Below are 27,325 nucleotides of genomic sequence, written 5' to 3' on the forward strand. Positions count from 1 at the left end.
ACCCAAGGAGGGACCACGGACGTGAGCACCACCCAATGGACCCAAAAGTGGCACCAGTAAGCACGGTGGACTGCTCTTTCACGTGGGGCAGTGCGAAACAGTATTAGGCCAAATTAGATCCCATTATCTGAACATGAAATCATCTGAAAAACTGGGTTTCTAATAAGAAACAGAAACTCAATGTGGAAATAATGAATACTTATGTCACCAAATAAAATACTGCATTTTCTCGGCCCAGGAAGCATAGGGCCCGTGGTGTACTTACACGTTTTACAAAACCCAGTTTTCAAATCTGAAATCCTGGCCTAGTACTGTCCTCTAAGAATTCTGTCTTGTCAACGGCTTGAGTATAAAATGACAACATGGCCCAGTCTCTGTGCCAGACAGTGAGCGCTGTGTGCATTTGATGTGTGCTGGTGCTTTGAAAGTGCATCTGTATTTTTACTGACAGGCAGTGAAGGGGACAGTGCCTCAGTGTGAGATGCCGTTACAAAGACTCCTACCCTGGAACAGGCTGGATCAGATGGCCCCCAGATTTTGGTCACCCCTTAGGATTCTAAGCCCTAAATCCAAGCCCTAACCAGCTGCCCGAATCGGACAAGAGGTGGAATCGTCAATTCGGCGCTTTGTAAAATGCTTCACACATAAAACAAGTTGAGAGCGAAGGCCTCTTGCTGACGCCACCCCCCCCCCAAAAGGGGCTTAGACCCTCTCCCTGACCATCAAATGAGGTAGGAACTCCAAGCAGCAGCTCCCCCTGCTCGAGCTCCCAAATGAGGTGCTGACAGAAGTGTGACCCTCCTGAAACCTGGCCAACTTGGTTCTGACAGAAAATCAGAAAGTCAGGGAGAGCCCCGACAGCCCAGGCTTTACCCAAGCCCGGCCAACCTGCTTCTGCATCTTCCAGCTACTCCTTCCCCAAGCCTTACTTTTGGCCGGGACGTAGAAGAACACAGGATCCGTCCAGGACCCATTCCCAGAGAGAGAGGTGGCCTGGATCCGGGCCGTATAGTTCCCGGGGTTGAGCCGGTTAAGCTTGGCGCCTCCATACTTCCTGTACTCCTGTCTCGATACACATTCCCGCTGATCCTGGGGAAAATAAAACGCAAGTGCCAATTCCCCACAAGCACGTGGGAAATGGGTGCCTCTTGCCGTCCCATCTCTCGCGCGTCCCACCTGACAGTGATCCCGATTCGCAATAACAGGGAAGAAACCAAGTGTTGAATGGCAGTCTTCCAGTAACTGTAAACACTCCCAAGTTCTAACCAAATATATATCTATTTTTTTTGGTAATCAAAAAGAGCGCCAGAAAGAGAAAAATTTCTTTCTGGCTTATGCCGAACGATCGTTTTCGGTAACAAAGTAGTTTCTTAAGGGGGAGAACAAGCCCCCCTCCTCATATACTCTGAGTATTCTCCTCAAAGAGTGTGGAGCTAGTCGAAGGACTTAAGTCCTCATAAAATATGGGGTTAAGTCCTCAGCTAACCAGAAGGTGACCTGTGGCACATGCTATCAACTGGAATGGAGACACACCCAGTTGTGGACCACTGTGCCAGCCTTACCTCGATCTGTGATCCATATTTTATTTCATACATTAGAATCAATCCGTTGGGATTCTCAGGTTCCGGCCACTTTAGAAAGATGGAGTTTTCAGGCCTCGACTCCCAGGTCACCGGCCCAGGAATGTCATCTGCTCCTTCTGTGCAACAATTTAAACAAACGATAAAGTTGGATTCGGGTCCGCCCCCGCCCCCCGGGGGGGCTACCCTGAGCATGCCCTCCCCCAGTCTGTGTGTGCAGGGCTGAGGGCGGGGACCACATATACTCCCCCAAAGCTGGCTGCTCACACGTAGCATAGGGTTTGGAATCCAAGCAATGTAATGACCTGTGAGTCTCAAGACGCCACGATACCTTTCCTCCCCTCAGCAACCGCGCCCCCTCACCCCACCCCAGAAAAAGCCTCCTGTATCAAGTACAGTCGGAAAGGAAAATCCCGGCAGCTTGAGTAACTTATTTCTGGTATTTGGCTTCTCCCACTCGAGAAAGGAAACTATGTGATGCCGTCAAACACAAGCAGCATCGAAAAGGCGCCTGGTGAGCAGAGGTGGCTGGCAGCAAGCCTCCAGGCGGCGACACGGAGCCCTCCAGGCCTGCATCTGCATGTGGCAAATGCAACTCTGATGCGGGCATGAAGGACAGCCCAAGAGCTGGGCCTGCTGCGTCCACCCTTCCTCCAGCCAGTGCTAGCTGAGGCTGGGTGCTTGCACTCTTGCTTCTGCTTAAAGCAGCAAGCCAAGTGGTGAGCAAGAGTCCCTGCAAGTTACAGCCAGGGAAGGCTCTGAGAAATGAGCTGGCTTCTGTCTCTCCCAGAAGGGTGGGGAAACTGAGGCCAGGGAAGCTGACAGCGGCCTTGAGACATGCTGTGCGTCCCCTCCTAGACTCCACTTCTTCTGGGCTCCTTCTCTACTACCTGCTGACCCCGGGCAGGAAAGAGGACGGGCAGTTCACCTATCCTTAAAGATGGATGGATGGCAGTGTGAGTAATAGGCAGCTTCTAACTTCCAAAGGGGAAGGTGAAGACCCAAGAGGCAGGACCAAAGGCTACTCCAGGGGTTGACCTTGAGGAGCGAAGGTCACTCTGAGTCAAGGCAGCTAATGGATTCCACTGAACCTGACGACTCATGAGGGACCAGGCAAATTTACATGTGTACAAATGGGAATAGGGCCATGGGAATGTACAATGTGAACCAAGTGGGAAGAGGGGAGTTGACCCTGAAGGGCGCTCCCTGCTCTTGTAGGACTTTGTGTGAAGACTGGGTTGGGAATGATGTCATTATGAATGGACTCCATTTCCTGGGCTGCTGGTCTACCATCCTGCCTACAAATGACCACCCGTTCTTTAATAAGCAGGACGGAGACTAAGGGTCATTGCCCTGGATGACAGATTTTGTGTCCATAGAACACAAGCTTCTCCACTGGGCTGTGAGTCAGGAGTCGGGTTCGCTGGATCACACCCTACCTGCAGGCATGGTTCTTGCAAAAACAAAGTTGGAGGCGCTGCAGCCCAGCTTCTCAGCCTCGTGGTTACAGCTGTGGATGTCAATGCGGTACAAAGTAAAAGGCCGGAGGTTAGAGATTACAGTTCTCTCCCTGTTATCCACTCTGCTCTCAAAGAAAGGGTATTCTGTCTCGAGCTCTTCTGGGTCTGTGATATTATAGGTATCTGCCACCGTGGTGTTCCTGCTTCGGCTAGACATGGTGGTGTTGGTGACTTGGGTGATGTCTCTCCGCTTCCTTTCAGGTCTGCAAGGAAGAGAGAAACTTGGCCTGTAAGTGTCTCTACCTCTTTTGTCCCTTCTATGACTTGGGTTAGAGTAACGGAAAGAAAAGAAAAATCTTAACTTTGGATGAAAGGAGCTATTCAGCCCCTTTGGATAAAGACCAACAAATAATACGGGGATTTCCTTCTTCGTTATTTATTTTGCTTTCTCTACTCTGCAAACCTCAGAATCAGCGCACAAACTGCCCCCTGGCTCCCAGAGTGGTTACTCGATTGTATCTAGAGGCAAACAAATGCCTCAGTCACTCCTGGCCCTGCAGCATCCTGGCCCTTTGGTCAGAATGTCCATGCCACCTGGTCCACTGACTTATGGTTAAGCATTAAGCATTAAACGTGACCACCCTGCTGGCCACACTAAGATTTATTAGGGGGTGAGGTGAGAGGTGAGCTGTGTGGTGTAGGCCCCAGCGGGATGGCTTCTCTGACCCCCTTTGTGGAAAGAAAGATACCAAGCAGCGAGCACTTGCTTGGACCCCCAGACCCTTCCCTCTGGGGCTCCCACTGACTCTCTCTTCCTCTGAGACCCTAGTGTCTGTATTTTTCATACTCCTGGAGGTCCTTCCAGTCTGGCTCCGCCTTACACTGAGCAGTGACCTCCTGTGGCCTCTCCAAGGCCCCGCTGTTGCCAGGGGTAGAGTCACTGTCATGGCCCTGGACTAGGGCTTAGAACAACAGCTACAAAAGCAATAGGACAGCAAAGGGGAAATCAAAAGAGAATGTTCACACCCAAAGGGCAGATGAGGCAGTCCACACAGCTGGACAGGGGGACTGTTCCAGTGGCTACTGTTGTGGGCTTTGGGCTCCCCTCAGAAACCCTGAACACAAGCCCCTCGCATTTACTGAAGGCAAGAGCACCTGAGAGTAAGCACCCAGACGAGAAACAGCCACCCTCAGGCCAACCACCAGAAACAGTGGGAAGCAGGCTACTGTCTGTTCCGCACTGAGACTGTCCGCGGGCGTCACGCATCCTGTGCGCAGGCAAAGGGTGGGGAGGAAACAGAACCAAGCTCATCCGGGAAAGAAAACCAAGAGCCCAAGGCAAGGAGAAAGATCACAAAGTGGGAATGCTCATCAGTTCTCATGTAGGGGAGAAAGAGAAGTCCCACAGGGAATCAGGGCACCTGGGAAGCCATTTGTGGCTCAGCTGACTCTCAGCAGGCTTCCTGTGGGTCCTTATTTGCCTTGAAGTGAAAAACTTGGAAGGGAAAAGCAGGGGGCTTGGGGAAAGGACCTCTGGCTCCCCAGTCTGCCTGGCCCATGGATTCCCCTGCACAAAATGCCATCACCACTTTTGTGCAATGGCCCAGTGGGTCCTAACCTAAAACACGAACCATTCAACCCAGATATGCTCATTCCACCAGGTAGAGAACTGCACAGGCAGGCCGTGTGCGAATGGCCCCAATGCATTCGCTTTCATAATATTAGGGGAGGAAAGATTTAGGAGATGAGGCTGATCATTTCCCATCCTCACACCCCGCACACCAGCCAACCTTCCTGGAAGGGAAGGACACAAGGGACTACATTTATTGCTGGGGAGATCTTTTTTGACACCTACCAGAACAAATGTCCTGCCTTCTCTTCAAAACCAATGCAACACATAAAACCAACACAACACACCCTTATGTCTATAAGAGAGAAGTTGCTTGGGTTTAATCCACTGCAAAAAATATAATGCTCTGCCCAAACCCCTCCCACAGCCCATCCCCATTTACCTGGGATTACACCTGTTACTAGTGACACCAAGTTAGGGACTGGGGGGAGGGGGGGGCCACACGGGACATTATCAGGAAGACAGGTATGGGGCAAGCAGAATGGCACACCCATGATTCTTTGTAAACAGCCCCATTTCCAAATGGTGTGACCAACAGCAAGGATCACTGTCACCATTCCCCACTCCCACCCCATGACACAACTAGCTTCATCGGAAAACCTTGCAGTCTTCAACATCTTCCAACATTTCAGTTACTTAAACCCAACTACGTGATTTAAAAAATAAAGGCAGTGGCCAAATGAAAGACATTCACCACCAAATACGGACTCCAGAAAGCAACTTACAAACTCTAGCTTCCATTCTAATTCAAACCATATGGCATACGTTGGACAATGTGTAATATACCAAACCTGACTTGACTGGCTTATTCTTAGAATGAATTGAAAGAGGGGCGCCTAGGTGGCTCAGTCAGTTAAGCGTCTGCCTTGGGATCAGATCTGGTCTCAGGGTCCTGGGATCGAGTCCCGCATGGGGCTCCCTGCTCAGTGGGGAGCCTGGTTCTCCCTCTCCTACCCGTTTGTGCTCTCTCTCTCTTGCTATCTCTGTCACTATCTCTGTCTCTCTCAAATAAACAAATAAAATCTTTTAAAAAAAGAATGCATTGAAAGAAATAAAAATCGTCTTTGGATAGCTTAAACAAAAAAAACCTTCCTTTATGATTCAATCATTCTGCCAGCCAGACATTCCTTCTATCAAAATTGTGTTGCAAATTGAGTGGACATGAGAGTTATACCCTTGGTAGGAGGCATTAAAAAAAAAATACGAACTTCGTATAAATTGTGGCCATTCACCGTGGGCAAATATAGTATTTATATTCATCCTAAGAAAAGCCAGAATAGCAGGTCAGACTTGTCTTAGGAGAGAGAATGTCGGGGGCCAAAGTGGTGGACGCACGCACTTGTCAGGGGGGATTTGGCATAGAGGAAACTTATTTTGAATTCAATAACACGAACACAATGCATTGCTAATATCCGTGTCACCCATAGCCGGCCTTCACATTGCCTGATCTTGCATTCCCCATGTGATGAGAAAGAAAGGTACTGCTTTGCAACTACCAACTGAAAGCTCGGAGCCCTTTAGCAAACCACAACCTGAACTTCTGGAGGGCCGGTGGGATGAGACAGCAATGGAGCCAACAGCTTTCACTGGAGAATAAACAGGTAACTCCTGCCCAACCTGTTTGGGACACTCTCAATCCATCTGCTTCTGTGTCCACAGCAAGTGGCACTAGCTGAGCCTCTCTGCAGGCATGGGGGGGGGGGCGGATAGCCCACGTTGAGAAGCAGTGCTACCAAAAAGGCAAGAGCCCTAATGTGTCAAAATGTAGGGCCAAGTCCCGAGTGGATCGTTCATGAATTAGGCTGTTGGAGAAGTCACTATGCCTGAATTCTAGTTTTTAAACATCTCTGAGCTCCTCAAACGCTCTTATTCATGACCTACAGACAATTGGGACTAACACTTGAACCACAGCTCTAGGAGGAGAGGTCTCCAGTGGAGCAGGTCAGGGGGACCCACAGAAGGCTCTCCTACCCTCACACTCGAGTGGTTTCAACTCCTAGAGAGGAGAGGAGGGGCAGAAAGGCACGAAGCAATGAAGAGCTTCGTTCTGAAAAGAATGCCCGCCACCCTAAGAGGTCTTTCGTTCTTAATGATTTTTCAGAGTAAGTTGGCTATCTTGGACTATTACCCAAATATCAGGAAGGTCACTTGACAGGAAAAAAAAAAAAATCACTTTAAAAGCCATTTGTCGTTACAACCTAAGTAAGCCTTTAAAGGCAAAGTCATTACAGAATAAACAGAAGCTATGGGCTTCTGGTGCCTCTCGGGGTCGGGGGCAGGAAGAACAGTGATCACAGAACACGCCGGGCAGCGGGCTGGTGGCTGGGGCACCGTGGGGACCAGGAGCGCGTAGGTGCAAGCGAATCCAGCTCCTCCACTCACATTTCAGCCAAGAGGCTGTTTGTAAATGCCACACTATAATCTTCCAGGAGGAAAAGGGAGACGGGGACCACCGCTCTGTTTCCATCTCCTTCCCCAGATATTGCGGGTACCCTGATGGACTCCCTCCATGTTTTGTTTTGTTTTTTTAAACCATTTCTTATTGTGGTAAAATAAAATTTTTGATTAAAAAATACTCAAATCTTGCCATTTTAGCCATTCTTAAGTGTACGATTCAGACACTGATTGCATTCATGATGTTGTGCAACTATCACCACTGTTTCCAACATTTTTCATCACCTCCAACAGAAGCTCTTAGACCCATTAGGGCGCAACTCCCCATTTCCCCCTCCCCCCAGGCCCTGGAAACCTGGCATGCACTTCCCATCACCATGAATTTGCCTCTGGTAGATGCTTCCTATGGGTGGAATTCTACAGTATCTGTTCCTTTCGCATCTGGCTTCTTTCACTTAGCATGATGATTTCAACGTCCATCCGAGTGGTGCCCTTCGTCAGAATCTCATTCCTTTTTATGGCTGAATAACATGCCATTGCATGGCTAGGCTGTATTTTGCTTATCTATTCATCCCCTGATGGACACGCGGCTTGTTCCCAGCTTTGGCTACTGTGAGTAGTGCGGCTTTGCACCTTCGCCTCCCTCCGCTCTTTGTCCGCTCCTTCTCAAACCTGCTTGTCAAGGGTGCCCGTGGCACTGGGCTGTGCTTACAAGTTGGGTCGCCTTCAAAACTCACTCTGGTCTTTTCCCTCTTGCTTCACTTCTCCTCAGCTGGGCTTTGAGAGGCCACAGGGAGAAGCGGGGTGGGCAGGAAGGGCCCGCACACCAGCTCTTCCATTTGCTGGTCTCCATGGGTGGGGGCCTCTCTGAGCTTCACTTCCCTGCCCCCCACCCCCAGCCGAGCGCCCACCTGCCCTCAGTGGGAGGCCTTGTGGCCGAGGCAGTGGCACTGACGTGCCCGCAGCGCCCCCTTTCCTTCGGGGCTACCTGCCTGCCTTCCACAGGCACCCCAGTCACCCAAGCTGGCAGCGTGTTCTGTTCTCTGCCCCCCTTGATGGCTACAGGGTTCTGCCTTGAGGCTGCTGCCCTACAAACCACCCGCGGGGAGAGCGCGCCACAGAACCCACCCGGGGAGCACCAGCCTGGAGACATTTTCTAATGACACTTGGTACCTGGGCACAAAGATGGAGTTGTGCAGAAAGTTCTCGAAGACTTTTCGGTACTCAGCCTCCTCCTTCTCGGCCTGCTTCTCGGCTTCAGTTTTGGGGCAGGCACAGCAAGGCCCCTTCTCTCCGCCACACACCTCGGTCTTGGGATTCTCCGTCACCTCTTCCACGTCGATGGTGCCGTCGGCATACTTCCTGATGGGAATTTTGTCTGCTCGGGAAAGAGAAGCCCGACAAGAGCAGACATGAAAGCCAGGTCAGACGGGCTGGGGAGCCGAAGAGGGCAGCCGTCAGCGCGTTTGATCGAGAATGTGGCCGGTTTCCACCGAAGGGCTCCAACCGTTAGGGGGCTGTGTGTTACGTCGGGGCGTGGCTACGTGTGGACGGCGCGAGTTGGGTTCCGGGTCGCCCCACCGTCCCCCCCCTTACCTTTGGAGCAGTAGTTGTGCCGGTAAAGGTAGCTGTCCTGAGGCTGCCGCTGCCATCTCACGATGTAGTAACTGAGGTTGCCGTTGGGCAGGGAGGGCGGGTTCCACTTCACAATGAGCTGAGAAGAGGAGTTGGACGCGGAAAGAACGTCCAGGGGAATGGAAGGAACTGGAAAGGTGAACAAAGGACGCTTCAGACAATGGAATGAACCCCGAAACCAGGCAGTCAGACACTCGCGGCAAGCCCACAAGAAGCCACGGGTTGGACTGGATAGGGAAATGGCGGTGAATGCGGACCCGTGAAACAAGAAGTGAACCTTGTTTTGAAATCATATTAATTTAAATGCTCACATTTCTCTCTGTAGTATCTACTCTCAGGTCAGCTCTGTGAAAACAAACATGACTGAGCGGCACATGGAGAAAGGTCGGGGCGGGGGCACGCCAGGATTACCAGTGGGTGGCTTAAAAACCTACAGCTAATTCAAACACTGGATTGCTCTCAGTTATTACATCCACCGTTCTCTAAATCGCCTGACTCCAGCAGTTCTAGCAAGTGGTGAAATGGACTGACTTGGGTTTCATCTGAGACTCTGGAGCTCTGATAAAAATGGCAAGACGCCAAAATGAAAGGGGAAGTGAGAAAGGGCGGGAGTGTGTGTGCACGCAAGTGTGTGCATGGGGTGTGTAAGAGGTGTGGAGGAAAGTCTCTCAGTTTTATAACCACACTTCCATGGGATGAATGAGATAGGACTAGGAAAAGCAGTCCACAAACCCAAACACACACACAGCCCCGACTGCAAGCAATGGACTCTGTTACCAGCCGAAGAATACTCATTTACAGGCAAAGCAAAATAATCTGGCCAAGCTTTATTTTACTACTGCCTCCCGAACCAAAATCCAGAGCTGCCTTATGTATAAAGGGCAAACACATCCCAGGACCACTGAAATCTTATTTTCCTTGCGTTCACAAGAAAACAATGATTTTGGGGGGTTTTCCAAAGTGCAAGAGACCTCTTTACTGTCTATCACGTAAACAACACAGTCATCCAAGCCACTTTTTAAAATTTCAAAGGGGTGAAGAGTTTAAGGGTACTTTAAAGATTTTTTTTTTTAATTTATTTGAGAGAGAGAGAGAATGAGAGATAGAGAGCACAAGAGGGAAGAGGGCCAGGGGGAGAAGCAGGCTCCCCGCTCAGCGGGGAGCCCGATGCGGGACTCAATCCCGGGACTCCAGGATCATGACCTGTGCCAAAGGCAGTCGCTTAACCAACTGAGCCACCCAGGCGCCCTTAAGGGTACTTTAAGGCCCATAATATCACAGACAAGGTTCTGAACACCTGTACAGAGTGATGCTTTAGGGAAAGGTTGTGACTTATGCCAGCTTTCAGGAAAAACATAACCACTGGATGCTCGACCACTTTCAGATTGCCAAAGTCAAGTATTTCAAGAATAAACAGCTCACCCCTAGAAGTTTCAAATCTAAGTGTCACAAAAAAGCGGAGGCAGAGGACCGAGTCTTCCTCTGTCCCTACCACTCATAAGGACAGGGGCCAAGATGTAGGGAACTGGCCCAATTTGTATCGTGCTTAGTTTTCCATCTTTGGGGAAAGGAAATAGGTTTCTTAAGAATTTGTCATATAATTAGGGGCCCCTGGGTGGCTTAGCCAGTTGGGCGGCCAACTCTTGATTTCAGCTCAGGTCATGGTCTTGGGGTCCTGAGGATTGAGCCCCACATCGGGCTCCGTGTTCAGTGGGGAATTTTCTTGAGGATCTTCCCTCTCCCTCTCTCTCTGTGCCTCCCCCCGCTCTCTCTCTCTCTAAAGAAAGTGAATGGATAAAAAAAAAAAAAAGAACTTGTCATAATAAGGAAAGATTCTTATTTTTCCTGAGCTGGCTACAATAAATTACTTCCAAACCTAGAAGAATAATAACTTGTTTTGTTGCCTTTGAGCCTCTGCTACACCACCCCACACCCAGAATCAGAAGCCTGTGCCAGATTTATTTCTATAAACACTTCAGGGTCCATGGCATGATTGTGACCACTTATGGGATCCTTGAGATGGGGAAGGGGAGGGGAGGGGGAAGCAGGCATTACGTGAGCCACAGGTTTTCCCCATCAACACTTTTTCCTCACCGTCTCTGCCATTTAAATTTATTTTGTGCTACCTTATGGGTGTTTTATAAAACAGCAACAATCCCAGGATATTTATCATTGTCTTTAGAAATGATGTGTATTTTCCTGCCTCTAAGCTGGTTTTCATACACTTGGCTAATATACACAAACGTTTGCTTTCATTAGTTCCAGATTCTGGAGTTGAGAAAAATGAGGTGGTTTAGGAAATGAAGACAGAGACAGAAGGAAGAACATTTTCACCAGCGAATATCTGGAATGTCCACAGCATACTCTGTCTGACGCTTTCCAAATTCTGTCTACCTCTTTGGAACCCTTGCCTCTACAGAATGAAGATGGAAAACCCATGAGCCACATGAGGTAACCGGAACACCAAATCAGCATATGTTCAGTTCCTGGAGAGTCAACTATGAAAATAAAATAGGGGGCTGGGTCCTGGCTGGGTCCTCCAAACAAACCGCCCCAGGCCCCCCTGGAGGACCTGGGCTTACTGGCACAGAGTAGGCGGATGATGGAAGACGGGCCATAAAGATGGCCCAGAAGAGCCCAGGGTATTGCGACTGGGAAAAAAAATGACATGATGGAGCATTATATATCGATAAGAAAGACATATAAAACACGGACTGGTCCAGGCTCGAGACGTCTCGAAACAGGCATGGGGAGCTCACAAAAAACACGGGATGGGCGGTGTGTGGATACCTGAAGCATTGGTGCGAATGTACAAGATTTCACTTTTGGCCCCACGGATGTGGTCGTTCTCCACCATGGTGAGGGTCACCGCCTTGACATACACAGCGTACTGCGTCCAGGGCTTCAGCCCGTGCAGCAGGATGCCAGGCTCGACGTCCTTGTTGGGAGGGAGGTCCACATCGACCATGTTCCAGCTGTTGGAGCCACAGGCGTCCTGCCCATCATACTCCGTGACATTTTTAAAAGGTCTAGAAAGACAGTGGATGAAGCTCAGAGGAAGGTTTGGGTCTCTGACATCAAAGCTCCCGGAAATCTTCCCTAGAGGCTTAGCATGTCACACTTTCTGTAATGGGAATTCTAAGTAAAACAAACACTCCGTTGGATTTGCACAGAAGAGTAAAATGAAGCAACGGGACCCCAGGTTTTACCACATTTACAAAATGCACTGTAGAACTGCACGCTCTGCCTCGGGAAGAGCAAATTCTAATTGTTACTGGGATTGAAAACACCGCTCCTTAAGCATGCAGGCAAAGGCTATTTTTCTCTCTTCCAATTGTGGCATTTTTCACCATTAAGAAAAAAAACAAGCATAATCATTTCATGCAAACATCAGCTACTGATGAAGAAACAAACTTTTGGGGGAAAAGGACCTTTGCTACAGAAAAACAGCTTCTACAGTAGAGCTTCCAAAATCTCATTTGCTCGCAAACAACTGTGATTGCTTAAGTATCTTATAATACTCAAATATTTAGCTTCCAGATTGTCTCCAATACTAGCATCAACTCCTTGGTGAGATTACCAGCCGACATTGCCAAAGCACTGGGGGAATCTATCAAAGAGAAGAGAGTATTTTGCGCACATGCTTGGGCGGGTAGGGATTCTCCAGCTAGCAGATGAAAGGGCCGGACAGCCCCTGGCCACTGGCTTCTGAAACAGATGTTAACTTACCCTGTCCTCATGACGGAAGACCATGAATGACTCCTATCCATAAATACACTGAACACCTAATGATCCCGAGACCCCCTTTTTTTCACGGCTATGACCCCGGGGAAAGGGGACCAGATACTGTCATTGGTGGCTCTGGTTCCAACTCTGAGGAAGCCAGTCATCGGGGAAGGAGACCTATAGCATCACAGCGGGAGCTGGATAAGAAGGGTAACTAAGGAAGCTGGTGGAACCACCTGGACGGGGAGGCAAAGAAAGGAAGTGGGAGACCAAAGGAGTTGCTATCTGGAGGAATAAGCCATGGCTGCTGAGGCAGGTGAATATGACCGGAAGGCACAAGAAAAGCCCCCAGCAGATTTGGGGAGAAATCATGAAAGGTTTGGAACATGAAGGTCAGTCTCTCTACATTTTCCTTCCCTAGTTCATGACCTAGAGCAGAGGACCAGGTCTTGGGAAGGGCTCATGGAATAAGATGATAGATCTGTCTGGGGGTCACCTCCAGGGGAGCTGAGCCTCCTGCGGGGTGTTCCTAGAGTACAGGTTACAGGGCACATCCTCTATCCCACTTTATGAATGTTGGGACTTAACCCACAGCCCCGCCCACAGGACACCACAGAAACTCACGCTTCCTTGTAGTAGACAGTGAAGCTGATGAGGTCCCTGTAGTCGGGGGGCCGGTAACGGTGCCACGTTATGATGATGCGATTCTTCCACGTGGTCGTAGAGGTGAAATGCAGGATGTCACTTTCACCTGGGGCACAAAGTATATCTGTGAGTGACAGAGATCAATGTCCGTTTCCTCCACATGTCTGACAAGTCACCTGCCCTGCCCTATTTCCCTCTTCTCCAAAGATGGTTGTACACGCCAAGCCCCTTCCTGGGCTTCTCCGTGGCTCTCTTATTTCTACTAAGAGCCCAGACATTTTACCACAGGGAGCTGCAACGAAGCTTGTTCCTTTGTTTTAGCGCACTTGGTTGCACTTGGACCCGAATCTGTGATTCCTAACCTGATAGGGAAGAACTGCTTGATTGAGCAAGGCACCTGGTCTTTCTGCTGATCCCTAAGACCCGGGCTCCTGAGGGCACCAGGGAAGGTGAGAATAAACCCCTAAGCTGGGCCGAATCTTCTGCGATAGGTTGGCACCTGTCCTGCAGTTGCGGATCTCCGCCTGCTGCAACCAGCAAAGAGAGGCGAATGGCCCAGGTGTGCCACAGGGGGGCACGTTTCTGCCTCTAAACTTGGCATTGACCTGGAAGGACACGGGCACTCCTGGAAGGCCTCTGACTGGGGATGACACACTGACAAGAACAGTGTGACTGGCCAAGCTTCCTGTGCACTGTGGGAAGTCGCTGAGAGCTACCGCAGGGACCCTGCTCTGAGCCCTGACTTGTTCCTCCGGCCAGATTCAAACGACCCTGAGAACCAGGGCGGAATTGCTGACTGCTTCCCCCACGGAGACCCGAAGCTCCCCGACGGACTGTCTTGCCCGTTTCTATTTGCCTGAACCCCGACACATACACAGCGGGTGAAGCAGTGGCTGATTCAAAGTTTACTGTTTAAAGTTCACTTTAACTGGCTAAAGGCAGTTAAAAGTAAGAAGTCAGTGGGGCAAAATGTGCCAGATCGGAGGTTAGAACAAAGTTGCAGTTCCTGCTAATGTGTTATTTAAGGAGAAACCATGATTTTGTTTTCAAAGGAAAATGAATGGCTTCTGTATTCACAATGTGACCGCTCAGACTGGCTGACTTGGAGGAGAAAACACCTGGAAAATGCTCAGCCACATCTGCTCTGCTATGATTCGAACAGGCAGAACGGTAGGGGCTGCAGTGGGTGGGTGAGGGAGAAGGGGCCGGTTGCCAGCATACCACGTAGCTCTGTGTCAGGCTTCTTCCCTCTAAAAGCTCTTCCAGAGCAATCTGAGTGTCTACCAGGTAAATCCATACACGAGCAAAACTAATCAGTCAAATGCTAATGGTTTCACAAGTCCTCCCCTCCCGTGTGTGTGTGTGTGTGTGTGTGTGTGTGTATGCATGTGTGCAAATCACCTCTGATCATGTATTACTCTATTTTTTTTTTCCCTAGTACCCTTCCCTTATTAAAAGCCGATGGCAGAGAGAAAATTTACTTTTATAACCCTATCCAGCCAAACAGAACCACAACATTTTCAAAAGCGACTTGATATACAGGGTTAGATGAGAGACGTGCCGTTAGATCTCAGATACAAGACCTGAAAGTATATAACCATGGCAAGGTTGTAATTATGTGGTTCTCAATTTAAAAAGCAGTATCCGTTCAGGGAGGTAGGCTCTCTCTATCTTTTTCATGTTGGGGTGGGAGCAAGGAGGAGGCCGAGGGAGAGACAGGGAACCCATGGCCACGGCATTGGGCTTGGAGCTCAGTCCCCTCTGCCCTGAGGCTTCCCCTACACCGCAGGAGACTGAGCCGAGCATGCTCCCCGGCAGTGGAGAGGACCGGCTCTTCCTTGCAAAATCATCTCACTGTCTGCCTATGCCTTAAAAGACATTGAGCCCTGCATTCTGTAAGCACTTCCATAAAATACTCCCTTTGAGCAGAAGCCTATTTACAAATGCTTAGCACACTCCTAGGGATGTTAAGGAACAGTGACAAATACGAATCTGTCATGAATTGGCCCCACTACTGACTCTGAAGATACACACACGTATGGGCAAAGTGCTGGTTCAGGAGGCCCCATGCCCCCCCCCCCCGCCCCAGTGAGATGAGGAGGGGGCCACCCATGGAACCATCATTCTAATTCGGAGGAGGGGCCACAACTTTATTACAGCCATTGGGTCCACTCACAGGAGGCTCGCTCTCCGTTGTTCCTGGTGTTTATGTCCCCTTTGCTCTGGCGCCCCTTAGTCCCTGTCACTTCCTCCATGCGGTAAATCTCGGAGACGCACAATTTGGGATTGAAAGCAAAGTACATTTTCCCAGCTTTGATGGTCAGGTTGCGGTGGTCCCAGTCCCACAGCTGCTGCAAGTTCTGGTTGTCGAGGACATAGAAGGAGTAGTTCCTAGAAGCACAGAAATCACCGTGAGTGCTGTTGCTCTTTCCCAGTGTCCCCTCCCACCTTCTGGCCACCCCACACCGGTCCTCTTCTGCACGTGGCTCTGGAACACGCTGCCTTTGCCAATGAGAGATTTAGTTATTAACAGTGTGTAAGAGTGGACAGTTACTGTTAACAACAGCAACAACATGATTCAAGGACAACATATTGAAATCGGTAAGACACTAATTAATTTTAGGACCTCCATTACCAACAAATAATGCTTCTCACACCAGAGGATATTACTGGAATCATTCTGTAGAAATGCCTTTGGGTATTTCTCTCAGAGCAGAGTAGGTATAATGCACTCGAAATCAGTCCATGGGAGAAGAGATATGCTCGGCTACTCAACCGGAACGGCTTACATATTTGCTGTAGAGAGTCTGCCATTATCCTTAGGGGTAAATCCCATCCATGCCATCAGCGGTGTATGATGGGTTAGGGGAGAGAATGGGACAGGGAGACAGACTCGGTGGTGGACCAGCCCTGGGCCCGCTCCCTCCTCCAGATTCACCCCATCCTAAAAAGCCTCAACCACAGTCCCTAGAGAAAGTGGGGGAAGAGAAATAGCCTCCCAAGGACGGTCCCCTTGGGCCACCCATCCGGGCCATAGTGACCCAGTGTCCAACACTAGGTTAGTGTGCGCAAGGCTTGTTTTCGGAGTGCTGGGCCCCACTCCCAGAGTTTCTCGTTAGTAGGGCTGGGTGGGCCAAGAATCTGCATTGCTGACCTGCACGCAGGTGATGCCGGCACTGCTGGTACTGGGAAGCACACTTGGAGGAGAACTGGTCTAACAGGTGCTGGGCACCAACAAGGGGCTGGAGGTCCAAAGCTGACCAAGTGAGATATGGGCCCTGCCCCTAAGGGGGTGGACACAGAAGCAGCTACACCTGCCAACTGAAGGAAAGACGGAAGGACAGCCAGAATCAGCAACAGCTATCTCTGGCTCCCCAGAGGGAAATCCATCCCCCGGGAGGTGGCAGTGTAGACAGCTATAGCTGAGGGGTCTGGAAAAAAAATCCAGGCTGTATACCTCTTTCTCTAGGGCCCTGGGGAAACCAGGTAGGCAGGGCCATGCTGCCCATCCAAGTCCTCCGTGATCAAAGGTCTGCTCCCCATGGACCTTGAATCCTTCCTCTCCCCTTCCTGGTCCCCAGCCTCAGGCTCTTTCTGGAGCTCACTCAAGCACTTTATACAGCACAGAGTCTAGGAATTGGAGCAGCACTCTGAGCTATTGCTAATATCCACTGAACGGTCCAACACACGAACTGCAGAAAGGAAAGGATCCAGCCCTCTTTCCAAAGCCAAGATAGCCTGGACAGAAGTCCAGAGCCCTCCTCTGCCCTGGAGGCTGTGTCCATGGGGCACCTCTCTGCACCTGATGGGGTTCCTCACATATATCACACCAGCACCTCCACCCGCCTGGTCGATCCACAGCCTGAGTCTCATTAACAAGAAAGCAAAAGTTATGGTTGTAATGCTGCCAAGCAGACTTGTGACACATGCCTGAGAATTCACAAGGGAGTTCAGAGAGGAGGATCCAGGAGTACAAATGTCATTAATGAGCCACGTAGCCATAGGCAGTTCCCTTAGTACTTCCTGTAGCCATCCATCTAGTTTACTTGTAGGACTGGGGGTGCGGGCATGAACACACACTCAGAGGACAACAAGGGGTATGAACATCTAAGCTTGTTTTATGAGTCTAAGACTCTAATGCCCGGAAGGAGTCACAGAGCTGAGATGGAATCTGCCCCATCAGCCTGAGCCCAAGCCCTCCACAAGCCCTGGGCCCTGTCCACAGACGTGCAGGGGGTGGATGTGGGAACCCTGTCTGCACACAGTTCAGTGAGCCAAGTGAGTCCAAAGGCAGCACCTCCGAAACCAAGCTAGCCTCCTCACTGACCCACCTTGAGATCCCTTGACACATTCAAGGCCACTGAAGCAGGTGTGCAAAAACCTGCAAGTTGATAATATATTCCTCTCAGGAAGAGCTCACTCCCCGACACATATATCCACTGGAAAAGGAACCTAAGAGATTGTCCACATGAATCTAGACTCGGGATATGCAACGCAAGGTCATGTATACAGGTGGGAAGCACTGGGATCTGGCAAGGTGAGACCTGCCATAGCTTGGGGACAGTCGCCACCCACATCTCCTCTTTCCCCCAGTGCCAGGCTGCAGCTGATGCTGGTTGACCTGAGTCTTCAGACAACTGAAGGCGGGGTTTGCAGCTGGAAACAGATGCATCCTATGTAGGCCCATTCTTGTCCATGAATACTTTCAGCTCTGAAGGACTCTGTAGTGCCCGTACAAAGCCCAATGGGTCTGGCTGCTCCCAGGTTCCTCAGCTGGCCCCCAAGGGACAGAACCTCCTTGTCGGTGCAGAAACCTCTAGGCTGGAAGCAAAGGCCCATTAACCCGGTCAAACCTCTGTCTCAACTCAGGATGAGGCTTCTTTTTAGTAAACTAATTTTGCTGGCAGGGAACAGAAACCACACTGAAAATACCTTCTGAACAAAACATGATTCTCCCCATGGGAGGAAGCATGAATTATAAATCAGGAATTTGACAAATGAATGGCAGGCCCACTGAAATTCTGTGTGTGTGATTAATCACTTTGAAAAGGAAGATTATCCTTTTACAGTAAACACAAACATTTTTTACAACACTGAGAAGGCCTGGAGCCAGGATACCAATATCAATAAAACCCAGGCGTTATGGAGCCTCTGTGAGCGACAGAAAAATAAAAATAAAACCCTCTTCAGAATAATAACCAAGCCATTCATGAGCTGCCTGTCAATATTGCTCTTGCTTTTCCAACCCCAGGTTGGGGCCTGGCTCCCCCCAAATTCCCCTTCCATGATCAGGTGACAATTAAGAGATGGTAAAAGGCAGAGACCTGTCTGCACGTTTTACACACACACACACACACACACACACACACACACCTTTTCATTGTTTCCTAAAGGAAATGACTATATAAGTCAATTACTCAGTAAACGTCATTTCTTAATTATTCCTAAACTTACTGCCTTTACATTCAAAGAATATTTTAAAAAATTAAGTTTTTATTTTTTCTGTAGCTTACACAGATGCCTGGGTTTTATAGATATCGGTATCCTGACTCCCAGCCTTCTTAGTGTGGCAAAATATGTTTGTTTCTGTACTTGGGTGGGCCCCATCTGACAAAATGTAGACCAACTGAGGTGGGTTAGAAGCAGTCGGTCATGTCCCTGAGGATATCTGTATATTATCTGTATCGGTATTCTGAATGCCTAGTGCACACCATGCACAGAGGTGTTTAACTGATGGCTCCAGGCTTGGGGTATCTTACCTCTGAATTATCAAGAACCACCCACCTCCCCACCTGCTCTGATGAAGGGCAGGAAGGATGTGAAAGCAGAGGAAAGCGAAAGTGCTGGGGATTTGCACAGTGCACAGAAGTCAACCCTGGGGCTAGGGTTTGGAGCATCGCATTTGAGAATCCAAAGATCAGGGTCTGAGCGACATCTCCACCACTTACTAAAGCTACAACACTTGGCAAAGTACTTATTTGGCTTCTCCCAGGGTGGGGGCAATGGGTGTGGAGGCCTGGGAGTCCAGATGATGGGGGTAGGAAGGGATACTCCCCCCCACTTTCAGCCCTTACTGACAAACTGGGGGGAAAAAAATCTGCAAATATACAACTGATTATTCCCTTTTGCTTCTCAGAGGAGAAAGCATGGACTCTTTCCGGCTGTCTCTAGGGGGCATCAGAACCCAGCACACAGGGACTGCCTCCAGCACCCTAGCAATCTGCAACAGATACAGAATTTGGCTTTTTCCGCAGATGCTCACACCATATCCAATCTCCTCCAAATCCAGTATTTACACCAACCTTGGGGGTTCAGCAAGGGCGGGGATTTATATTCAAGTGGCACTGGGTACCAAACAGAATCTCAGAAAATGTTTCTTCTTTAAGGGTTTTCTAAATAGCTTAGTTGAGGTATAATTTACCTACCAAAAACTGTACCCATCCTAAGTATACAGTGCCATGAGCTTCAGTAAATATATGCAGCTGTTCCACCAGCACCATTATGCAGTTTCTGAACATTTCCATGATGTCAAAGTTCTCTCCCTGCCAATGGTGGTCAATCTCTGCTCCTACTCCCAGCCCTCACCAATCGGCTTTCCATCTCTATGGTTTTGCTTTTGCTAGAAACTAATGGAATCATATAATGTGCAGCCTTTTGTGTCTGGCTTTTTTTCACTTAGCTTAACGTTTCTGAGGTTCACTCATGTCGTTATATTATCGTCAAATGGTATTCCATTGTACCACATTTCGTTTATCCATTCATCTGCTGATGGATATCTGGATTGTTTCCAGTGGGGTTTTTTTTTGGGGGGGTAGGGGGCTCTAGTGAATAATACTGTTATGAACATTCACATTCAAGTCTTGTGTGGGCATGTTTTCATTTCTTTTGGGAAGATATTGGGTAGAGCCTGGAATTGCTGAGTCACATGGTTGAGTCTTTATTTTTAAAAGTCCCAGGGAAGTATTAACACCAGCCCTGTTGCAACCTAATCTGAGTTGCAGGAATGTAGAATGAAGCACCAAGTGTTGCAAAGTCAAGTGGTGGGGTCACGAGTATAGCGATGCCTAAATGTACCCAAGAATTTCAAGTCTTAGAACCCTACTACCTCCATCTGCTTCTAGGCTTTTGGGGCAACGATCCTTGGTGGCACCAAAGAATCCAAAATTTTCCCTCTTTGTCTGATGCCATAAGAAAATAATGTTTGTCCACCTCAAGGAACTGTCCAGATAACAGAAATATTTTGTTTTCTATTCAAGGGCTTAAAAATCAGTCATTTTATAGAAATCTTATACATGTGTATTACAAAATCCACTTCCTTCTTAAACAGCAGAAAAACCTTGATTTTTCTTAATGTCTAAGGTTATTACTCTAGAAGCACATCACGTACACAGGCTGCGTGACATCCTCAAGGAAACCGGGATGTCTGAGTTCTTACGGACAAACTGATGACTGCCTGATGCCGTCCGGGCCTTGTTCTCCAGCCACCAACTGCCCTGCCGTCTGTTTGGGTGTGATTCTGCCTACGTCTTTCACTGCTCTGGAAATCCGATGACAAAACTGGCTCACTCTGGATATAGACTAGAGCTCTACTCCAGCTATAATGCTTGAATTTCGTGTTCTGGATGTGACTCAGTGGTCTGGGCTGCTCAGGGTACTTGGAGGAAGGTCTCATTCCAGTTTGGAAAGCCAAGGTGGTCAGATACATAGGATCCCGGCACTATGGATTCATCTGTTCTCCATCAAAACAAAATGCTATAAAACTCCCATCCTATTGAACCAAATGGAGGCACTTATTTATGTTCTCACTTGGCTACAGAAGTTCAAGAAAAATAGTACTTAAAGGCAATAGTGTGACACTTAAATATTTAGGAAAAAAGGCAAAGCACTTTGGGGATTCACATATGAGAAGAAGAAATAACAGGGCATAGCAGTGGTATCCAATCTTGGCTACACACCGAAATTACTTTGAATTTTTGAGAAAAATCACTGATGCCTGGATCCCACCCCCAAACATTCTGACTGAATTGGGAGTGCATCTTGGGTTACTGGGATTTTTTTTTTTTTTTTACCTGGCCCCACCCAAGATGGTTCTAACGTCAAAGTCTGGGAACCACTGGGATAAAAGTTATCTTGGCTTAAACCAAAGACACATAGAAATGAAACTCCTGGGCGCCTGCGTGGCTCAGATGGTTAAGCGTCTGCCTTTGGCTCAGGTCATGATCCCAGGGTCCTGGGATCGAGTCCCGCATCAGGCTCCCTGCTCCTTGGGAGTCTGCTTCTCCCTCTGCCTCTCTCTGTCTCTCATGAATAAATAAATAAAATCTTAAAAAAAAAAATGAAACTCCTGCAGCTCAAAAGCCTTGAATACATTCCATTGCCTACCTAAATTATAACCTCCACACCCGGGTGCATAACACCTTACGTAATTCTAATACCACCTACCTCTCCAGCATTATTTGCCAAACAGGTCCCAGGATGCCCCAACTCGCTGCCTTTGTTCTTACTGCCCTATCCTGAACTGCCTTCTTCACCCTCTGCTTTCTGAGTGTTTCTGGAAACCCTTCAAGGCCCATCTCAAATGCCACCTCTTCTTGAAAGCCTGTGGGATCTTCTTAATCAGATTCTCTCCCTCTTTTTCATGCCCATGGCATGTTCCTTTTCTTCTCCTCATAGCTCCTTGCAAATTCTGCTTTGCACTATTGTTAGCATTTATGTTTATCATATTCCTTTCTTCTCTGCCTCCCTCTGACTCTTCCCTCCTTGCAGGAGTGAGGAGAACTGGTCAAGGGATAGAACTTAGTCTATTTCCTAAGTCGGAGAATGCACAATAAAGAACTGAACTGTTGCTACTTGTCACCCCTAATACAAAGAGCTGTGGGGGCGTTCATCACAAGTGAGGATGGCCTATACCTTTTTTGATCCTGGGTGAGAAAGGCTGGTGAGAGAACCCAACTCCCACCAAGACAGGCAAGATTCTCAAGCACCCCAGCTAAAGACAGAGCCTCCAAGAAGCAGCATGTAGGAAGGAAAGGCTGGAAGCCCAGCATCCTCAGAGCTACAAGGGCCACTGATCAGCAGCAGGGTGTGAAAACCTAAGGGCCATTTGCCCTCCCTTTTCATTTAAAATGTTAACGGCAGAGCAGAGGCCTGAAGCCTACTTGAGCTTGGAGGAGTCCCAAACACCTGAGCAATGGCAGGCATCCTTAAAGAGCCCCCACTGGGACATCAGGTTTTATACAAGTTTCGGATAATGAGAAATGCGCCTTAAATATCCGTGCAAATGAAAATCAGTCTTAAGTTCTCAGTTCCATATAAGGGCATAATACTTTCAGTTAACACATGACTAAGAGGTAATCCCAGCGTGTAATAATTCTTAACCAAAATTAAATTCTTGGGGTGCCTGGGTGGCTCAGTCTAAGCACTGGATTCTTGGTTTCAGCTCAGGTCATGATCTCAGGGTTGCAAGATCGAGCCCCAATTCGGGATCTGTGCTCAGTGTGGAGTCTGCTGGAGATTCTCTCCCTTTTTCTCTCCCTCCTCCTCTGCTCCTCCCCTGCCCTCTCTTTCTCTCGAATGAATGAATGAATGAATGAATTTTAAAAATCTTTAAAAAATTAAATTCTCCTTCCAGTTTTTCCCTCTATGTCTATCACTTGTTCAACCTGGAGAAAGAAAATGTGTATCATTAAGCAGCAGGAAAAGTGGCAGATCCCAATCTGCCAAAAAAAAAAAAAAAAAAGTGCTTACCAACACGAGGGATTCCAGAAACACAAACCTACCTGGAGAGAAAAAGAAAAAACTGTGCTAAAATCCACTTTAAAATTTAATACAAAAAATGAGAACCACCACCTCAAAATGGTAGAGCCTCAGCTTGCCAAGTTAAGTGACTTATGACACTCTGGGGCTGGGCACGGTGGCAGCCTCGTTGGATTTGCAAGGAGAAAGAAGTTTCTTTTCCTAGAGAATCAGTGTTCTCAGTGGGGAGGACAGTGTGCTTTTCAAGGATGGAATGAGGAGCTGCCCTCTCTCTTTAGCTGTATCAGATGATGGAATTTTAAGAATTTAAGACTGACCAAGAGTTAGTCTGAGAAAAGCAGGGAGGCTGTAAAGAAACCCTTATGGGGGTAACTTTATCCAGTCGGGGCAGATAAATCAGCAAGGACAACCTTTCCCATGACCTTGCCACCTCTTTCTTTCCTACATTATTTCCCCACATTCTCTTTGGAAGGAATTTGCTCGTTAATTGATGTCTCCTTTTATTTCGAAGCTGTATTTAAAGAGAGTATGAAGAGAAAGGTATATATGCAGAGGTACACACAGGCCAACTGCTGGAGAGAAACTATAGCAGTAAGCACCAGCTCTTATCTATCCTGTGGTGAAAAGCCTCTGACGAGTTTAAAACCCCTATCAGAAAGCCTATCTCTGCAGAAGGCAAAAATTCTACCAGTAGTGTAAATCCTATTGGCTCATCAATGAAACAATTTTGTCAATTAGGATTCCTTTATAAAAAATGAACTATCCATACTTCTCTAAATCTCTTATGTTCCAGTATACACTTTACCCCGATAATGTTGGGGTTTGGGCGTGGACACTCCAAACAGTCACCAATTCACACAGAATTGTTGACATCCTCCAAACTTAACTACTAATAGTCTACTGTTGTCGACCAGAAGTCTTATGATAACATAAACAGTTGATTAACACATATTTTGTATGTTATATGTGTGATATACTGCATTCTTACAATGAAGTCAGCTGGAGAAAATATTATTTAAAAAATCATAAGGAAAATACATTTACAGTCCTATACTGTATTTATCCAAACCAAACCAAACAAAACAAAACTGTGGGGTGCCTGGGTGGCTCAGTTGGTTAAGCCACTGCCTCCGGCTCAGGTCATGATCCTGGAGTCCCGGGATTGAGTCCCGCATCGGGCTCCCTGCTCAGCGGGGAGTCTGCTTCTCCCTCTGACCCTCCCCCCTCTCATGCTCTATCTCATTCTGTCTCTCAAATAAAAAAACAAAACAAAACAAAACAAAATTGTGTCCAAGTGGACCCACACAATTCAAACCATGTTGTTCAAGGGTCAACTGTTTTTCTTCTTTTCTTGTTTTTTTTTTTAAGATTTTATTTATTTACTTATTTGAGAGAGAAGGGGGGCGGTGGGGAGGAGCAGAGGGAGGGACAAGCCGACTCTGCATTGAGCATGGAGCCTGACGTGGGGCTCGATCCTATGACCCTGAGATCATGACCTGAGCTGAAATCAAGAGTTAGACACTCAACCGACTGAGCCACCCACGTGTCCCCGTATTTTAAAAGATGGGATGGTTTTACATAGTATATAGAATCCTGGGGATAGGAGTCATGTCACTGATGATTTCACAAAGGGCTAAGCACCTGAGACCCATTCCTGTTGCTCTTGGCACAGAGGGTCCCCACCAGCACCCCAGTCTGCTGTTTCCATGGTCACGGTCGGACACGCAGCCCTTGACTGACAGGTCACAACACAGTTTTCCAGAGCAGCACTATCCCAAGGATGGAGAATCATGGCCACACGGGACTCTGCCCGAGGGGGTGGGCCATCACGCAGGTGGCGCCAGGCTTACCTTTGCTTCCTCCTTTCTTTGTTGTAACAAGAAAGAGTCCTTGCCTCAGTGACATGAAGTTTTAAAAGCACGCTACTTATTTTGCAATAGGAGAATGTCAGCCCACGAAATCTGGAGCACTTACCCTTCTAGCTGCTCCTCTCCTAAGATCTGGCGAAGGTTTTTTAGGAAGGACAAGGAGACCAAGGCATGGGAATGGCGGATCTTCACATAGCCTGTCACCACCTCGATGAGCCCCATGAAGTTCTCCAGTTCTGAGGCAATGTTATCTGCGTGAGGAGGGGGCTGTGTTAGTGAGTGTCCGCGTAATGTGAGGATGCCTTGGCTTCTCGCAAACACGTCTGGAGATTGATTCCATGGCGGGTCTTGGTGCAGGACCTGCCATCCCTGTCAAAAATGTACTACCCTGGGCTTGACTTTCAACAACCTCTCCTGGGGCAGGGCGCCTCAGGGGCTGGGGAAGGAGACTTTCTAGAAGGCTGGGTACTGTAGCTCCCAGGCTGATTAACCGAATGTAAAATCATAAATACCAGACTGCCAATTAGCTAAGGCTAACAAATCTAGAGAACGTCTTTTAATATGCTCTGTCAACGGACAGCACTGCATCCACGGTACAAGGGCATGACTAAATAAACACCATTTTCTCGGTCTCATTAGGAACTGCCTTTGCTGCAGTTCCAGTTCCTAAGATACAGGGATCTATATTTAAAGAGTACGTCTTACGAAGACTGGGAGAAAACACACCAAAATGTTAACACCCCAGGTTATCTGCTCTGCTGGTGATTTTTCAAAATTCGTTTCCGTGCTTCTAAGTTTTCTACAATGCACAGGTATGATTTTTGTAACGAGAGGACAGTTGGAAAAATAGTTGCTACTACTATGTAAGTGAACACAATGTAATATACACACACTGTCTTTCTCATCATCCTGTTTAGCCTGTCTTTTCTTCGTAGTAAAAAAGAACATAAACTTCGGTTCAACTTATGCCAAAATTACAATAAATACTATAATGAATTGGGTATGGTCCAACTATTGGGATTTTATTGCATATGATTTGTTGAAAGCTTATTTAATGAGAGGTTCTATTTTGCTTTGAATTGATAAAAATAAAAGAATGAGGATGCTGTCTTGGAGGGCTGGGGACTATGCTTACTATAGAGTTTAATGGTTTTCTAGGAGAAATTCAAGTTATAAACACCAGAAGTTGCCTGTGGTTGATATTTCAAGGAAAAGATCCTGAACTTTAAATGCGGGCAGGATGGATGCCTGTTAGTCGAGGCTGAGTATGTCCTTTTCAATGAGATGTCTTATCACCCTACATCCAGCTGGTTTCTCCCACTGGTCTTAAACAAGAAGGCACATTTCATCACCACGCATGAATATGTACCGATTCCTTCTCAAATTCTACTTCTCCATGGATTTAATTCATGGATTAAATGCTTATCTTCAGGATATGAAAATTTTAAGAAAAAGAAGGGTTAGGTACTTAAAAGATATGTTCTAGGGGATGAGGGCATCTTTTCAAAAATTAAGAAATCTAGTAAGAGCAAAAGGAATAAAACTTCATTATTTATTCTTTTTTCTTTTTTTTTTTTTTTTTTAAGTAAGCTCCATGCCTAGCATGGAGCTGAACGCCAGACTCAAACTCATGAACCTGAGATCAAGACCTGAGCTGAGATCGAGAGTCAGACGCTTAATCCGCTGAGCCACCCAGGTGCCCCAGGAATAAAACTGTAGAAGCACCATGGGGGTAAGAGAATTCTAGCTGTATGAAAGCAAAGTTATCGGGGCACCTGGGTGCCTTCGGCTCAGGTCATGATCCCAGGGTCCTGGGATCGAGCCCTGCATCGGGCTCCCCGCTCGGCGGGAAGCCTGCTTCTCCCTCTCCCACACCCCAGCTTGTGTTCCTGCTCTCGCTAACTCTCTCTCTCTGTCAAAGAAATAAATAAAATCTTAAAAAAGAAAGAAAAGCAAAGTTATCTCTGTGGTGGAGGGGCAAAAGCGGTTCTGGAAAATGAGGAGTACCTAAAGATCCAAAAGGACTGAACACAAACATGTTTCTGCCATCTCTAAACCATAAGAGCATGGCTCACTCACCAAACAAACAGTATTAAGGAAAAGTAAATCCACAGAATAAATAAATTAGTCATCCCCCCCGCCCCCCCACTGCCAACCTGCAAAAATTTCCCCACAAAAGGATTTAGGGGGAAAAAATCCTTTCAACCTCAAGGTCTTCTTACTACTTTTATTCTAGGTTATGAAACTATCATAGGTACCTTGACCGAGTGGTCCCAGTGGTGGAGAATTTAAGGCTAGAAGCCATTGTCAGTTAAAGCTCAGAAGTGAAAATATCACAGAATAAGTCCATGAGTAATGCTTTTGCACACACGCAATTACCAGGAACACCATCTACTACAAATGATGCTGATCCTACTGGGGTGAGGATTGAAGTTTTAAATACGTGATGACACACACTAGGTTTTTTTGCTTTCCAAAGAAAATTTGGAGATTAACCACTCTTTGGACTTAATAAAGTATTGAAAGGGTATCATTAAACTGTTCCCTTTGCACAGTCTCCTCGGTACCTCCCGAGTAACCAAAACTCTTTGGACTTGAAGCCCTGTGGCCCTGGCTCCAGCTGGAGGCTGC

The 27,325-nt window shown here is 47.9% G+C and overlaps 1 protein-coding gene across 1 annotated transcript in view; it reads right to left on the bottom strand.

The window, feature by feature from the left end:
- IGF1R (insulin like growth factor 1 receptor) overlaps positions 1-27,325 on the bottom strand; it is a 289,241-nt gene that overhangs the window by 29,707 nt on the left and 232,209 nt on the right. The window contains exons 5-13 of the mRNA XM_028122787.2: positions 24,801-24,945; positions 15,247-15,461; positions 13,050-13,176; positions 11,490-11,728; positions 8,661-8,828; positions 8,238-8,442; positions 3,020-3,303; positions 1,563-1,699; positions 930-1,089 (exon numbers count right to left, since the gene is read on the bottom strand). Coding sequence (XP_027978588.1) covers positions 930-1,089; positions 1,563-1,699; positions 3,020-3,303; positions 8,238-8,442; positions 8,661-8,828; positions 11,490-11,728; positions 13,050-13,176; positions 15,247-15,461; positions 24,801-24,945 — 1,680 coding nt within the window. The remainder of the gene's footprint in view (positions 1-929; positions 1,090-1,562; positions 1,700-3,019; positions 3,304-8,237; positions 8,443-8,660; positions 8,829-11,489; positions 11,729-13,049; positions 13,177-15,246; positions 15,462-24,800; positions 24,946-27,325) is intronic.

The sequence above is a fragment of the Eumetopias jubatus genome, unplaced genomic scaffold (assembly GCF_037043125.1).
Source record: "Eumetopias jubatus isolate StellerSeaLion01/CBP00866 unplaced genomic scaffold, mEumJub1_p1.0 scaffold_7, whole genome shotgun sequence".
Taxonomy (NCBI): Eukaryota; Metazoa; Chordata; class Mammalia; order Carnivora; family Otariidae; genus Eumetopias; species Eumetopias jubatus.